General features: G+C 33.1%; 2 protein-coding genes across 7 annotated transcripts in view; both read left to right on the top strand.

The window, feature by feature from the left end:
• The window catches only part of Kank (KN motif and ankyrin repeat domain-containing protein 2 kank), a 39,529-nt gene extending 26,205 nt beyond the window's left edge, over positions 1 to 13,324 (top strand). For 4 of the 6 annotated variants that reach the window (XM_083043599.1, XM_083043601.1, XM_083043602.1 and 1 more), the window contains exons 5-10: positions 5,954 to 6,060; positions 6,371 to 6,451; positions 7,088 to 7,318; positions 8,570 to 9,813; positions 10,716 to 11,319; positions 11,520 to 13,324. In XM_083043599.1, coding sequence (XP_082899725.1) covers positions 5,954 to 6,060; positions 6,371 to 6,451; positions 7,088 to 7,318; positions 8,570 to 9,813; positions 10,716 to 11,319; positions 11,520 to 11,966 — 2,714 coding nt within the window. In that variant the 3' untranslated portion in view covers positions 11,967 to 13,324. Of the gene's footprint in view, positions 1 to 3,204; positions 3,593 to 4,196; positions 4,352 to 5,953; positions 6,061 to 6,370; positions 6,452 to 7,087; positions 7,319 to 8,569; positions 9,814 to 10,715; positions 11,320 to 11,519 lie in introns of those variants that run through there. The other 2 variants (XM_083043604.1, XM_083043603.1) reach the window with 2 other exon arrangements.
• Positions 13,325 to 13,800: 476 nt separating this feature from the next.
• Positions 13,801 to 15,055, top strand: Bet1 (blocked early in transport 1). Its single transcript, XM_083043612.1, has 3 exons — positions 13,801 to 14,307; positions 14,382 to 14,548; positions 14,658 to 15,055. Exons 1-3 carry the CDS (start codon positions 14,274 to 14,276, stop codon positions 14,811 to 14,813), a joined length of 357 nt encoding a protein of 118 aa, XP_082899738.1. The 5' UTR covers positions 13,801 to 14,273; the 3' UTR covers positions 14,814 to 15,055.
• Positions 15,056 to 15,133: the final 78 nt, after the last annotated feature.

Below are 15,133 nucleotides of genomic sequence, written 5' to 3' on the forward strand. Positions count from 1 at the left end.
TGTGCGACACCCTCCAGTTGCGACTTCGTCATCGGTGATATACGTAACACTACGTTAATCTATGATGCAAATGCATTCTTATATAAAAAATATTTGTTTCTTTTCACATTTTTATGATAATGACATTTATGAAAGCAAACAATGATAAAAAGGAAAATATTTTATTTAAAAACATTTTTCTTTTTATTATAATTTATATATTAAATATATAATATAATATATTATATAATATATAATATACAATAACAAATTTATTATAACTTATATATATATATTAAATGTTTTTATTTAAAAACATTTTAGTCTAAAATATAAAATTTTAAAGAAAACATATAGGTACAGAAAAATAAATGTTCTTATATTAGAAATTTTTAATCGATGATGCAAATGCATTCGTGTAAAAAATATTTGTTTTTTTTTCACAATCTTTATGATAATGATATTTATAAAAGGAAACAAAATAATAAGAAAGAAAAATATTTTATTTAAAAACATTTCTCTTTTTTATTATAATTGAATTGAAATTGATATATTAAATATTATATTTTAATATATATTATATTATATAATATATTATATAATATATTATATTCATAATATAATAATAATATATAATATATAATACAATAACAAATTTATTAAAATTTATATATTAAATGTTTTTATTTAAAAACATTTTAATCTAGAATATAAAATTAAAAAAACACAAGTATACAAAAAAATAGATGTTTTTATATATAAAATTGTCATTTTATATTTCCATATATGCGTATGTACAGGGTTTATTTTTATTATTTTTCGATAAATATTAAAAATGTTAGCATAATGTAACTCTGTACTACTGCAACTGTTTAAAAGCAAGATATGATTTCCACGTTATATTGATGCAACACAATTTCCATAATGTGTGAACTCTCAGAATAATTTCCGCCATCGTTAATTAAGAAATATCAAGCAGCACACGTGTATTTGTGAGTTTGTGTTTGTATATTATCGTAATAATATCCTTGTAGGTGTTAGCTAATGTCATAAATAGAGCCGAAATTTTATTTTACTTTCAAAATAACCACGGTCAGACCCCGTTCGAGTTTCATTTGAAATTAAACTCTGTAATTCTGAGTATGAAATAGTGAGTCTAGGTCGATTTAATGGCATAGCGTGACTTCACCATCACAGTTCTTAGCCATTTCGGTGCAACCTTGCCCTGTAAGGTGGTCACATATGGTTGCCCGCACCTGTCGAGCTAAACACGCGCTCAACTATTTCCACGCACATCGGGAACGAACGAAAATAAGATCGCAAAACCGTTGAAACAGCGACACAAATTCGACGACAGCACAATCGCGAAAAAGACGTGTATCACGCGATATAAATAAATATAAGTACAGACTTTTTTCTCGCCGATATTACAAGTCATAACGTGAATTATGAATAATTATATCGTGTATCATGTTTAGGATTGAGTTGATAAAATGCGTAAATGTGCGTATTTAAAATGTCATGATAATTACGATAAATAGCCTAATTAATTATCGATGAATGGCGATTTATACTCGATTATTTAGCGTCTTTCCATTATATGTATAACCACTATTTAATCAAAGTAGTTGCACATACTTGATTAAAATCACATACGTCAGTCGATCGATATTTAAAGAATATTAGTCATTGTTCACGATTGCAAAAGAGATTAAGGTATTAATTTTGCTATATAACGTGCATAATTAAATTTTAAAAATATAAAAGAGGTCGCCCAATATATTTGTACTTTTATAAGTGTATCTTTATTAAAGAAACAGTACAGCGCATCAAGTTAATTTTCAACAGCTGATTAAATATTGTTGCATAATCGCGAGCAAGCAATATTAATTAATAATGCATACAAGCGTATGCAAAAGATATACAGATACGATGAGAATCTTTCGGGTACGTCATTAATTTTCCGTGCATCATTAACTATTACTGTACTTGTTTCCTCTCCGAAACTCTCTTTCAAGCGCAACAAATATAATTAATTTTCGTTCTCGAGAAATACGAAAGCGCAATATTTTTTTCAGTCAAAATAATTTAATCGTAAATAAAAACTCGCCGAAATTATACGGCAACACAAATATCTATGTGGTGTGACCAACAATATAAAAACTTGCAGACATATTTCTCTATTAATTAAAGTCGATTTCTCCGAAAATTTAATCTTTGTTTTTTCCGTATTGAAAAAAATTTTTTTTAATTGATTTTTTTAATTAATTTAAAAAAAAAAAAAAAATTGATTAATTTTAGAAATTTAATTTCCTTCGGCATAAAATTGCCTTTACAGAGTAGTTAATTGATTGCCATTTCGCCCCCGAGATTGACTCCTTGAAGAATCGTTTGATAACTCGCGATAACCAGCAGCGTGAAGCATCTTCATTCTCGCGAACTGGAGTCCGGATGCCGGTGTTTTTTTTTTTTTTTTTTTCTCCGCGATTAGCAAATCGGCGGAGCATCGAACGAAGAAAAGGCCGCCGCGAAAAGGAAGAGAGACTCTCTTCCCTTCCTCCACCATTCACCTTTTAACGAGAGCAGCTGAGCGTTCGTTGTGCCTCGTCGGGGAATCACCGGCAGTCAACTGTCGTCGCGCGGTAGTTGAAGAGCCATAAAACCCGGGCTGCCGCGAATATCAGGGCGTCGAGAACGAACAAACGAACGACGTTGTCTATCTAATCTAATTTAACCTACGAGGCGTGATGTGACTATTCTCGTCGCTCTCGACAGTCAATTCGCCGAATTGACGATAAAAATGGGGAACACAAGAATTGACGATAAAAATGGGGAACACTAATTTTGGTGTAATGTTCTTTTCCGGTTAAATATCTTTTCTTGATGGCGAGATGAATCAATCCCAAGGCCTTGTTATCGCGGAAAAAATTGCGGGACGTCGATGATTGCGAGGGTTAAAGTGTGAAGGCGAAAGATCGATGCTTTCGCGGTCAAGTGTTTTGTTTTTCAAATCATAGATCCCGGGACGCGGAACGAGATCATCGATCATAGTCGATAATTCGAAAACGCGCGCGAAATATTAGCTTGCAATTCTACACGAAAATTGTTTTCTACTTTTGAAAGAATCGAGATATAATTATCGATCTATAGAGCGATTTAAAATTAGTAAATAAAGAATGCGATAATTTACATATTGATTGCATCGAGAAATAAATTTTATTTCTCTTAAAACTAATAAATTTTATTTCTCATAAAACTAATCAGTAATTGTGATTATAATATATATCTGCACATTATAAAGGCATTAAACGATTAATGAAAAAAGCTATGTTAATCGCTAATTTAATTTCAATTTATTCGCGAAATATTATCAACCGGTGATTCGGACATAATAAAGTGAATCTGGATATAAAATCGAACGCGCAAGTCTGCGACAATGTGAAGTTAGTAAGTGACTAAAGTGCAATATTAACCAACAATTCGGTTGGACTGGAAAGTAACAAATTAATGAGCACTTTGATATAAAAATTGCTAAAAACAGTGAAAATGGGGGTAAAAAATTTCATCATGAAAAGGATTCCCTTCTGCAAGATGAAGGCGAAGCGGAAATATCGTGAGTTTATTTTGAAAGTAGACGAAATAATATATTTTTGTGAAATCTTTACACTCATCGACAAAAAAAATTTTTAAGCAACCAGAAAAACAATAACAACGAAATTTGGCATACAATTTTACATCGCAGATAGATATGTGCAAATGATTTCAGTTCGAATCATCATGCATACCAAAAAACAGCCTCTAAAGTGCATAATTGTCATTTCTGTATTGATGATATAATATTCGGTTATATTTTTGCTTATATTTTTCTGGATTGTTTAAATTTTTTCTGATTAGTAAATTAAAAAATTTTTTTTAATTAGTATACTTTACGACATTTATTCATCGATCTTCAACAACGAACAATCAATACTTCTCGATCGTTAATTTCCGAATGAGATGAAAAAACAGTGTGTTTTTTCAGCATATTTCTTTTGCAACTGCGATCGATGCGACTCGCTATTGTTTATCGTTTCGATTAGACGTCACTAGACGATGACATAAGTAATTAACAGATACTTTATCTAAATCCAAACAAGTTATGAGAATTCATTATCAGACGAATGATATCCCCCCCGGCTCCGCTTCGACCTCGCAATCTCTATCTCTTTCTTTCTTTCTTTTTTTTTCTTTATATGCTCATATCCGATCACGTTGTTAAGTTAACGTGTACGCGAGGAACGCGCGATGCCTTTTTCCATATTCGACAAGTGCATCTGTCTGAAACGTGAACGGTCGAAAAAAGGAAGTGCCAGGGACGTCGCGAAATCCAAGTGTTAGTGTTCTGGAATGGAAATTTTTTTATTTGTCGCGTGTCATCGCGTTATCGTGTCACAACAGAACTCGATTTGTCAAAATATTCTATATAGCTATATGACAGAACAAGTTGCATCGTTCATATATCTTATATTATTCACTATTGTTTCTTTTTTTACATCTGTGACTTTGACAATTCGGTCGAAATAAAATACTCTTCCATAAAAATAAAAAATTTAGCCCTAGATTATTTCTTTCAAAAACTTAATTTTTGAAGTTTGCAAATAAATATTGGTTTATTAAAAATTAATATGTATCCCCTAGGCACGTGCAATAAAGTGCTTTAGACTTGTGTTAAAGAGATGTGGACGCTTTATTAATTTCTCTCGCTCATAATTCTCTTCCTAATGAATTTATCGCAATCTCATGATTGACACACGTTTGTTTCTGCCGCGAAACTTTCACATACCGGAGATCGACTTTTTATTTCGCCTAATCCACATGTTCAACGTGCGTGGCATGTGGTTCGAGTGTTTTAGCATTAATGACAATGCATATATATGAGGTCCAGTAACCTCGTGGCCTTAATTTTAATGATAAATTTCTTTAATCAATTTAAAGTTCATCTTTTTCTCAGCGAAAAAGTGTCGGGCGCGCGAGTCGTCACATTTATTGCAAACTTATCACTTTCTAATATTTTTGCAATACCAAGTTCCAATTTAAAATTCTGTTTCTAAAATTAAAATTTGTAAAATATAAATTTGCTTAAAATTAGTAGAAGAAGACTACTTTGTTAGCATTTGTTTCTTTCGAAACTTTTTTTTATCATTTATAGCTTCAAAACTATATTGTCATCTTGCTAAAAAAATTGTTACGAGATATATTATTAAAATTAAGATTACGATTTGCGTGCTAAAAATTTTGCAAAATATTGCGACGATCGAAATGAAACATGTCACGATATTGTCGAAGGAATTCGTCATGATATTTGTCGCACTTCTTCATTGTTCTATTCGAGATAACACTTTGCTGTGTAATGCAATTGCGCAAACACTAATGAAAGAGCAAATATAGGTGAATGCAACTTGTTATTGAATATTGCATAAGGATGCACTTATAATAACACAAAAAAAGTTTAATTGTTCTTTCGTACCTATTGTGTCGTAAGAAATGATACAATAAAGAAGATTATTCGTGGAACTCGTCTAACAATAAGACTATAAAGGATATATTATTATTAATTTTAAATATTTCTCAAGATAAAGAAATACACGCAAAAATCTTTTATTTCCGATAAAAAATAAATTTCATCAATCGCGTGACTTTTATTTTTCAAGAATATACATTTCCATCTCTTGTATCGGAAGAATTATTTTATTATTTAATTTATTATTTATTTATTATTTTATTATTAATTTTATTATTTATTATTTAAATTTTAATTTACTTAACTCTTTAATTAACTCTTTTGACTGAAGTTTAACAAAGGACAAAGAATGGATTAAAGTGGATATTTTAATATCGAGTACTGCTGCATTTCTCCAGCGAATATTTTATGCAAAATATTTAACGACTAATTAGTACGGCGATTAATTCAAGGAACGAATTTTCATTTTGCTAGATGGTATACATGAAACAGCATCGGTGCAAAATGCAGCCCAATTGGCAGATTGCGATAATGCAAGTGTCGGAAGCGGCAACTCGAACCTTAGTACTAATGCGCTTCAGGTATGAAATTTATGTTATTATAAGAAAAAGAAATCTCTACTTATACAAAAATTAAAATTCGAGCAATTAAAATTTGTACAAACACAAAGTTGCGCATAACAATTTTATTTTTTCATCGTTTTAATGAAAACGCTTGTATATTATATGAAAATTGCTTCTATTTCTATTCTTTTCAATTAATTCCTATTAGAGATTTTCAATTATAATCTTAATAATAATAATAATTTCAGATTTTTATTTTGTTGTACGTGGAAAATGTAAAAATAATAATAATAATAATGATGAACTACCTTTTTTTTGCATCGCACAGAATATCAGGGAACAAATGGCGGCATCGCTGGAAAGGATGAAGGAGCTCGAGGAACAGGTCAAGGCGATTCCCATGCTGCAGGTGAGTTCTCACTAATTTCACATATTCTCTTCCCTCCTATGCACTTTCGTAACGTTCATCGCCCGACACGTAATTTGCACCCAAGCGAGCTCTTCCATTCTAGCGAAACAGCTTGAGAGCACAAGATATACACGTATATTCTCACTGCTTTATCGTGATCTCGTTGTTTCCATTACGAAGATATATATCGTTGCGATACAAAACAATGAAATTGTTTTCGTACACTTCCGAAGAAATGCAATGATTCATAAGCTTATATCTATAATTGCACATCGCAATTTATTCTATTATTTTTATTATTTTTTATTATTTCGATTAATGAAATTAAATCGACGTAAAAGATTATTAAAAAATATAATATTTTTTAAATCAATATTTTATATTCTTGCACACTAAATATTTTGTTTCTTATTTTTTATTTAGCAAAAAATTGAGAATGTTGTAACATACCAAAGATTCTCTATTTCTGCAATTTATCAATAAGTAATATAACATTCTATCATTTCACACAACTAAAAGTCACACTTTCTCACGCTTGCTGTTTTATCAGTTTCGATGAAAGCTTACACGTTATTAGCGAGCTTATCCGACACTTTATTCACGCGCGCATGTAATTTCTTCCCTTTTCTCTCGCAGGTGCAAGTCTCGGTCTTGAAAGAAGAGAAGCGTAATCTTCTGCGACAAGTGGATGAGCTGAGTAAAACAAATTCTTGCAACGACATCCTGCATAGGCATCGTAGCCAATCGTTCTCGGAACAACGTGCTACCGCTCTGCGAAACTTGAAGAACGCAGGAGTCGTATCCACCAGGGACATGGGAACTATGTGCGGTGTGATGACGAGAGACATCGGGGTGTCGCATCAACAGGTATGAATGCACATCCGCTAATCACCCTGCAAATTGCCTATTTAATTGTAAGCTATGTTTTGACTTGTCCAAAATTTTAGAAAACAAATGAAAATCTAATTTTCATCTTCTGAGGAATCACCTTTGGAGGAGTAATTAACTCCTCAGGGAGGAATAAGAGTATATGTTTATATGAAAGACCCCCTTTTTATTTTTTAATCATCTAAATTTTTACACAAATCCAGAAGATCTAGACATTTTACATATTCCTTGGAACATATTATTCTCGTTAATTTTAATAAATTGATGATTGAAGTAAATAAAATAAAATAATTAAAATAAAAAAGTTAATCGAATTAAAATTAAAATTTATTAACGTTGTTAAGATTGTAAATATTTGTTGAATATTTCTCAGCCTTTTGGATTTCTATGTTGGAGAGTACATGTAATTTCCCATAGTTTTTCTTATATATAATTAGTTAGGAATCTCGGTGAATCGTACGATCATCGAATTACGTACGTCTCGAAGTAAGTTGCGGTCACTTTTCTCTAATTAGAAGTGAAAATCGAGATTTAAAGGGCGATATGCAGTTTTACCGTGTATTCCCGTCGCCTCGCGTGTTGTTTTTCACGCCGTCGTCGTTGAGTGACTTTCGTGCTTATGTATATATTTTGCGTAAATATTCATAAAGAGATGCTTCGAGATTGAAGAATATAAAAGTATTAATTACGATATGTTTCCCTTGCTCAGTACCATGTTGCATTTCTTTCTGAAACTTCCCAGATATATCATCGGCAATATAATCTGCTCGGTAATCGATTCATAATATTTTAGACGATTAACAGTATATACACGATGAAAATTAATGTCACATTATCTTGTGTGTGTAATAATTGCACTGATATTAATAAATATTAACCCTTGGAAAAATAATTTCCACCTGAGGTTAATTTTGACAAGCTAATTATTTTTAAATTTTCTTCTTTTATTTGTTTAATTATTCCTATGTCAAATAAAATTATAGTAATATTCCTAATATTTCTTATTGATTGTGTTCTATAAATAAATAATTATTTTATTTTATACACAAGTATATATATAAATTACGATTGGAAAAGTAACTGTCATTTCTAACTAAATCTCTTTTATGAATTGATAGAAACCTCAGGTTTAAAGCTTGTGATTCGTTTTCCTTCAATCAAAAATAAAAAATCACAAAGTTCTGGTATCAAATTAATTAATCGCGCATTCCTTATTTTTATTACGAGCAGGTTAGAACGAGAGATGTCGGCATGATAACAAGCACACCAATAAAACCGTCTTTACAGAAGAGTCGACTACGAATCGAGGAGATCATGCCTGAGATTCAAGACGAAAGCACTGTGCTAAAAGACGAAACACCGTCGAACCTTACGAATTATTACGATTCCCGTAGTTGGAAGTCCAATCTGGCTCGCAGTCAATTGATGTTGGAGGAGATTCTACCGGAAGTACGAAAAAGGCATTTAATGAGGGCTCCCCTTCACGTGGAATCGACACCGTTTAACGAGAACGACTTGATCAACCGCAAAACCGCGAAGAAAACGCGTGACTTTGGCATCAATACAGAGAACAGATCTAAAGTTCTCCAATGCAGTCACTTCTTGATCGAGGACATCCCGCCGGAAGCGAAGAAAGAAACGAGGAAACGTTCTTGCGGTACCACGACGAGCTTGAATATGAAGGATATCTTGACGAGCGAGGATACCAAACTGCTCGTGGAGGACGCTCTGCGAAGTTACAGGAGTACCTTGATGAAGAAGACTTTCTCCAAGAGCGTTCAATGCATCCCGGAAATCCTGAAAGTCGAGAAGCGAGATCGTGCGGTCCAGGTGGCCGAATTGTTTATGATGCGCTCGCACGTGAGCGTGACAGCTAAACCCTCGATGGCGGAAGTTGGGGTTGAGGTCAAGCTCGATCCCTCAACCAAGAGCGTGTGCATCGGACCGGATGCGGTGCTGCAGCCACCGGTGTCCCTGAGCTCGATGAACTCGAGAAGTCACTCGTTCAACTACGGCGACACGAGAAGAACCAAGACGAGAGCCAGCAACAAATCGGTGGCGGTGATGGTAGACGACTTGGTGAGGACTGTCACTCGAAGCACTGATACTTTCGGCCTCGCGCCGAAATGCCGAGATTTCAGTACCTCGACGACGAGGAAGAAGTTCGTTGACGTATCGGTCGGCGACTCCGTCAGGCCGCACATCTCGATCTCCTGCGCGGCTAATTATTGCGACAATTGCAAGGAGACGATTAAGAGTCTGGCGAAGCAGATCGCGAACAACGCGGAGAACAGCCTGAATCATCAGAATAGCAATATGGTGTCCAGGATTCCGAGACCGTCTCACATTTCCTTGAACACCTCCGGTGATCATAGGAGACAGTTCAAGCGTCAAGATACGTACACGAAGATCCCGGTCGCTGGGGTGATAAGATATGAGGCAGACAACAAGGAACAATACGACACTAGCAATCGGTTAGTGTAACTTAAGTTCATTTCTAATTTTTTGTCTTTGTTTTTAAAAATATTAATTTAATATTTTAATATTAATTTATAAATAATTAAAATTAATTAATTAAATTAATATTAAAATATTCTACCCTGCATATCACGTACACAAACCATTTTTTTAAGCTCCTTTAAAGAAATCTCGGTAAATTATAAATAAATAAATAAGACATCACACTTTGAGATCCGACTCACCCCTTCTTTCATTCGATTCACCCTTCTCGTTCGACTACGGTCTACGCCATCTGTTATTTTCGCGATCGAAGGTTGCCGTAGGGGATGTTTCCTGGTAAAAGGGGAGATAAAAGAGGGTTGCGAATGGTAGAACCTCGTATATGACGTACTTCGTGCCGGTGGAGCGCATCGGGCGGTTTGTTGTTCTCTTTCGAGTTTGTGCTTTCGCGTATACGTCATCCCGAGGGTGTTTTCGCACGGCATAAATAATATCGCCTCGTTTGCGTTAACGAGCTTGCTATGGTGAATGAGTGAAGCGCGTCCTCGATCTCGCAGATCGATGCTGCAGCAGCAGCACAGCTCGTCGCCACAGTGCAATGCTCCTCGTTTGTTCAGAGAACCAGAAGCCGCTGATATTCTGTCTTATCCGATCGCGAAAGGGTAACATTTCCCCCCTATAATCTAATCTTTATTTATTTTTAGCGATTAACGATTTTACCAAAAATCCTCTACATCGGGGGTAAATTTTTGATACTTCAATGTTACATTGATAGCTATTACTATATATATAATTTATATATAGTTTCATAGCTATCAAATTTTTCAGATTCTAATTTTTCCAACATTCTTCTGATTGCATCTATTATTGGATTACAGCAATAATTAAATTATATATAAATTTTTAATTTTTCTAGCTTTCAGCAATTACAAATTGAGAAAAGCAAGCATGAGAAAATCGCATCAGAAGAGATGTGCAGCGTGGAGAAGGAGGTGGATAACGAAGAGAAGCCCGAGTTATCAGACTCGACTCTGTTTCAACCGATCCAGGATAAGCCTAGGAAGAAAGTCGAGCCCACGAAAGAGATGCAAGCTGCCATGAAGGTGCTCAACGACAGTATCAAGAAATCGCCCAGCAGGAACATTTCTCATCAGCTGAAAAACGCTACCAATATCATACAGCAAGAATGGTTCAAGATATCCAGTACATCTAGTGCGAATCCATTAGACGTCGAGGATTATTTGGACAGATTCGAAGAGTGTTCCAGTACTCTGTTGGAATACATCGTCAACATGACAGACACCAGCGGTAACACGGCGATGCATTATGCGGTTTCTCACGGCAACTTTGACGTGGTATCTATACTGTTAGACTCGAAGGTCTGCGACATCAACAAGGCGAATGTCGCTGGTTATACAGCTGTCATGTTGGCTGCTTTGGCAGAAGTCAGGAATTCTACACATGCCTCTGTAGCAAATAGATTGTTCCAGCTTGCCGATGTCAATATTCGCGCAAAATTGGTAAAGCTCTATTATTAAAAAAACTATTGTCAAAATATAGGATTTTCTAAATCTCTAAATATATATTTTATAAATATATTATATATTTATATTATATATATATATATATATATATATATATATATATATATATTAATGCGCATTTAAATATTTTTATATACGTTTTCTGAAATATTCTTACCAATTTTATTATTTTTAAGCACGGACAAACTGCGCTGATGCTGGCGGTGTCGCACGGACGTAAAGATATGACACAGCTGCTGTTGGATGCTGGTGCAGCGGTTAATATCCAAGACGAAGACGGTAGCACCGCCCTGATGTGCGCAGCGGAACACGGCCACACCGACATCGTAAGATTGCTCCTCGCGCATCCGGACTGCGATCCGTCTATCATCGACGTCGACGGCAGCTCGGCCCTGAAGATCGCCCTCGAGGCAGGTAACCGGGACATCGGAGTGTTACTTTACGCTCACGAGCACGTTAATCGAGGCACCAGCCCGTACTCGACCCTGAGGCGAAGCAGAAGAGGATCCAAGCCGACGACGCCCACCGGGCCGTCTCCGTCGGCTCCGGCTAGCCCGGCGCCGTCGCGGCGCCTTCATTCGTCCACCGTTTCCTTAAACACATCGAAGTATTCTGCTAAATAATTCAATTGTAATTCTCTTTCCCTCCATCCGTCATGAGCTTTCTCTTTGCGCACCATTTTGACACATAATAGTGATAGGATTTAATTAATAGGATAGGCGAATTGCAGTATAAACAGGATTTTGCATTTAAATATATATAATTTTGTTCGTATATAATTTTTTTATATTCCTATAAATTATGTCACATACACATACATCATACATATATAATAGAAAAAATTTGACAATACATTAAAGTTTTTTTGCCTAATGATCGATTCATCTCGATGGGATTTTATCGTATAATTTACCAAGTCAAAGACCACATGCTCAACAATGTATATATCTATATTCAGGGTAACGTTAGAGAAAATCTTGTACTTTAGTTTGTAGCAATAATCTTTAGTGTAACAATTTCTATTGTAGATACTGTTGGACAAATGTTTGATGAAGCTTTCATATCCTTTGTAAATTTTATATAACTTTGATTGTGTAGCTCGGGGAACACAATTCTTCTCTTAGGCAGGGTATGAAAGTACAAACTGTTCAATACCCATGTTGATACAGATTACAACAACAAAAATCTAGCGATTCTTTTTTTTTACTCTGTGGCATTAAACATTCCAAAACAAACGATCGCGATGATCCGATTTTTTTAGTAGAAATTTATGGTAATATAACATTATAATATACAGTTTTCAGGCCTAATCTCGAATTACTCCTTGGGATCAAATCGTCGATAAAATAATTTTATATATACCGATGTTCACATAGGAAAATATTACATGGTGATGTAATATGTTATATGTAATTATACATGGATATATGTTATAGTAACGTGAGATCCTTTATGATTCGACGATTTATCATGTTTTTTTCATTCGCGAGCGACATCAAATGTATTTATCACTGTTCTATGTTGAAGTAGAAAAATGTTATAGATAATGAAAATTGTATACATAAAGATAGTATGTGTAGTTGTAAAGCACAAATGTCGAAGAATTTATGAAGAAAATTATGTTTTTGAACTTGTTGCCGGGTTTCATATCGAAAACTTTATATATGTGTGTAATAATATCTAGATACTAATAATATGAATTTATTTAATTGAATCCCGAACGAATCGCCAACACGAATATTAACAATTGCGTGTTCATATGAGAAAGGGACAAATACAATATTGAGCGGTTTTCTTATAAGGTTGTGAATAGATGTAATTATTTTAATTCTGGAGAAATCAAAGATTTAGATTAACGTTATCGTGTTTTTCTCTATATTTCTTAATAAATAATTCTATAACGATTGTTAGCGTGATATGATTATCTATATGTCACAATGTAAGGCAATGTACGAAACAAACTATAAGAATTTAAAAAGTAGCGAAGAGTACTCTTTATTGTTTGTTGTGTGCCTTTATATTTAACAATATAACATTATTGGTAATAAACTTGAATAGTAAATTCTACATTTACTCTATATTTCCATTATTCGTAATGTTCACGTTTAATATTCTGTGTAATATCAGAATTTTATTTTTTATTATTTTTATTTCTCTAGGATAAATATATAATATTTAAAACATATAGGTATATAATAAAAATATATTTAACAAAAAATTAAATTTAAATTAATTATTAATTTAATTTATTTAAAATTTATTTTATCTATTTTTTTGTGTACTAGACCGCTAACACGTATAAAGGTCCATGCACAACCCAGGCAACAGGTAAGAGGAACAGGAAATAGAAAATATCCACCAATAAGAAAGAGGAATAGATATTGTTCCCTGTTCTTATTGGTGGATATTTTCTATTTCCTGCTTCTCTTGTCTGTTTCCTGGCATTGTGCAAGAGCTTTGAGGCTTCATCAGCTGGTGAAATGTCATGTATGAAGATGCGAGGGCATATCTAATTGGGCAGAGTTCCATGTGTCGTCTCTCGTGATAAAATGTGATAGTGAATATACATCTTAAAAAATAAAAATAGAACAAAAATATCAAATGTATATGTATATACATATATATGTGCATAGTGCATATATAAAAATGCCAATGTATGCCTTGTAGCAAGCTTGGCTGCTCAACTTATATTCTGCCCAATTAGATAAACCTGCTCTTGCATTAATTTTATTGTTAATACTATTGTTAGCGATGTAATATAAGATACAGAAGGCTTTTTATGTATATAATGGCTTATATGTAATTGTCGTCAATTTCTTCTAAATAATAGGCCATTAGCCTCATCTAAGTGACATTTAAATCGTACTGGAAAAAAGAAAGATAATATAAAACTATATTTTTATATAATTAAGATTATTACACACACATTGATGATTACTAACAATATGCGACGTTCTCATTCAGGTAAGTTTTGATTATATCTTTTAATACAAATACATATAGTAAATTTTTATTTTATATAATTTTTATTTTTCCAGGAAGTTATAGCTACGAGCCATTACCAAGTACATCTACACACAATGCTTTGGAGGATGAGAATGAAAGGATGACAGAAGAGTTACAGGATAAAATTCACGCTTTAAAATCTTTGTCCATTGACATTGGTACTGAAGTAAAATATCAAGACAAAGTGTTGAGAAGTATGGTTGGTTGATTGTTTTCTTCAAGGCATATAATATATATATATATATATATATATATATATATATATAGTTTCTTTTTAATTTAATTTTTAATATAAAAGTTTATTTTAGGATGATGATTTTGAAAGGACAAGTGGTTCCTTGTCAGGTTCGGTAGCACGTGTCTTACGTCTAGCAAAAGCAGGCCACAATTACTACATCTTATATTTATTTCTTTTTTCTATAGCAGTATTTTTCATATTGTGGATAGTTTTGAAATTTAAATAATTTAAATACATAAAAATCTAAAGCTAAAGTAAAATATGTACATAAAATGTAATTAAGTCAAAATTGAAAATTTTAAATAAGTTGTGCAGCTGACTTAAATCTTTATATGAATTATTATATAAAAAAGTTCATTCATTTTAAGATTGTGTTGTCATATTTGTAAAAGAAAATATATATATTAGTTATTCTATACTTAAATAGATGTGAAATATAAATTGGGAATAAACACTATTTTTTTACAATTTTATAAATTTATTATAATTCCTGTTTTTCTTTCTCTTCAAATTCTGTGCAATTCTCAGTCAGCAAATCTTATCGAT

The sequence above is a fragment of the Prenolepis imparis genome, unplaced genomic scaffold (genome assembly GCF_030444845.1).
Source record: "Prenolepis imparis isolate NDT839.2.m4 unplaced genomic scaffold, iyPreImpa1.0 SCAF_8, whole genome shotgun sequence".
NCBI classification, from domain to species: domain Eukaryota; kingdom Metazoa; phylum Arthropoda; class Insecta; order Hymenoptera; family Formicidae; genus Prenolepis; species Prenolepis imparis.

What these genes read in the sequence shown, in the direction of transcription:
- Bet1 (XM_083043612.1), top strand. Translation starts at nt 14,274, where the DNA reads ATGATTACTAACAATATGCGACGTTCTCATTCAG. An exon ending in TATGCGACGTTCTCATTCAG is followed by an intron (nt 14,308 to 14,381) that starts GTAAGTTTTGAT and finishes TTATTTTTCCAG; the next exon opens with GAAGTTATAGCTACGAGCCA. An exon ending in ACAAAGTGTTGAGAAGTATG is followed by an intron (nt 14,549 to 14,657) that starts GTTGGTTGATTG and finishes AGTTTATTTTAG; the next exon opens with GATGATGATTTTGAAAGGAC.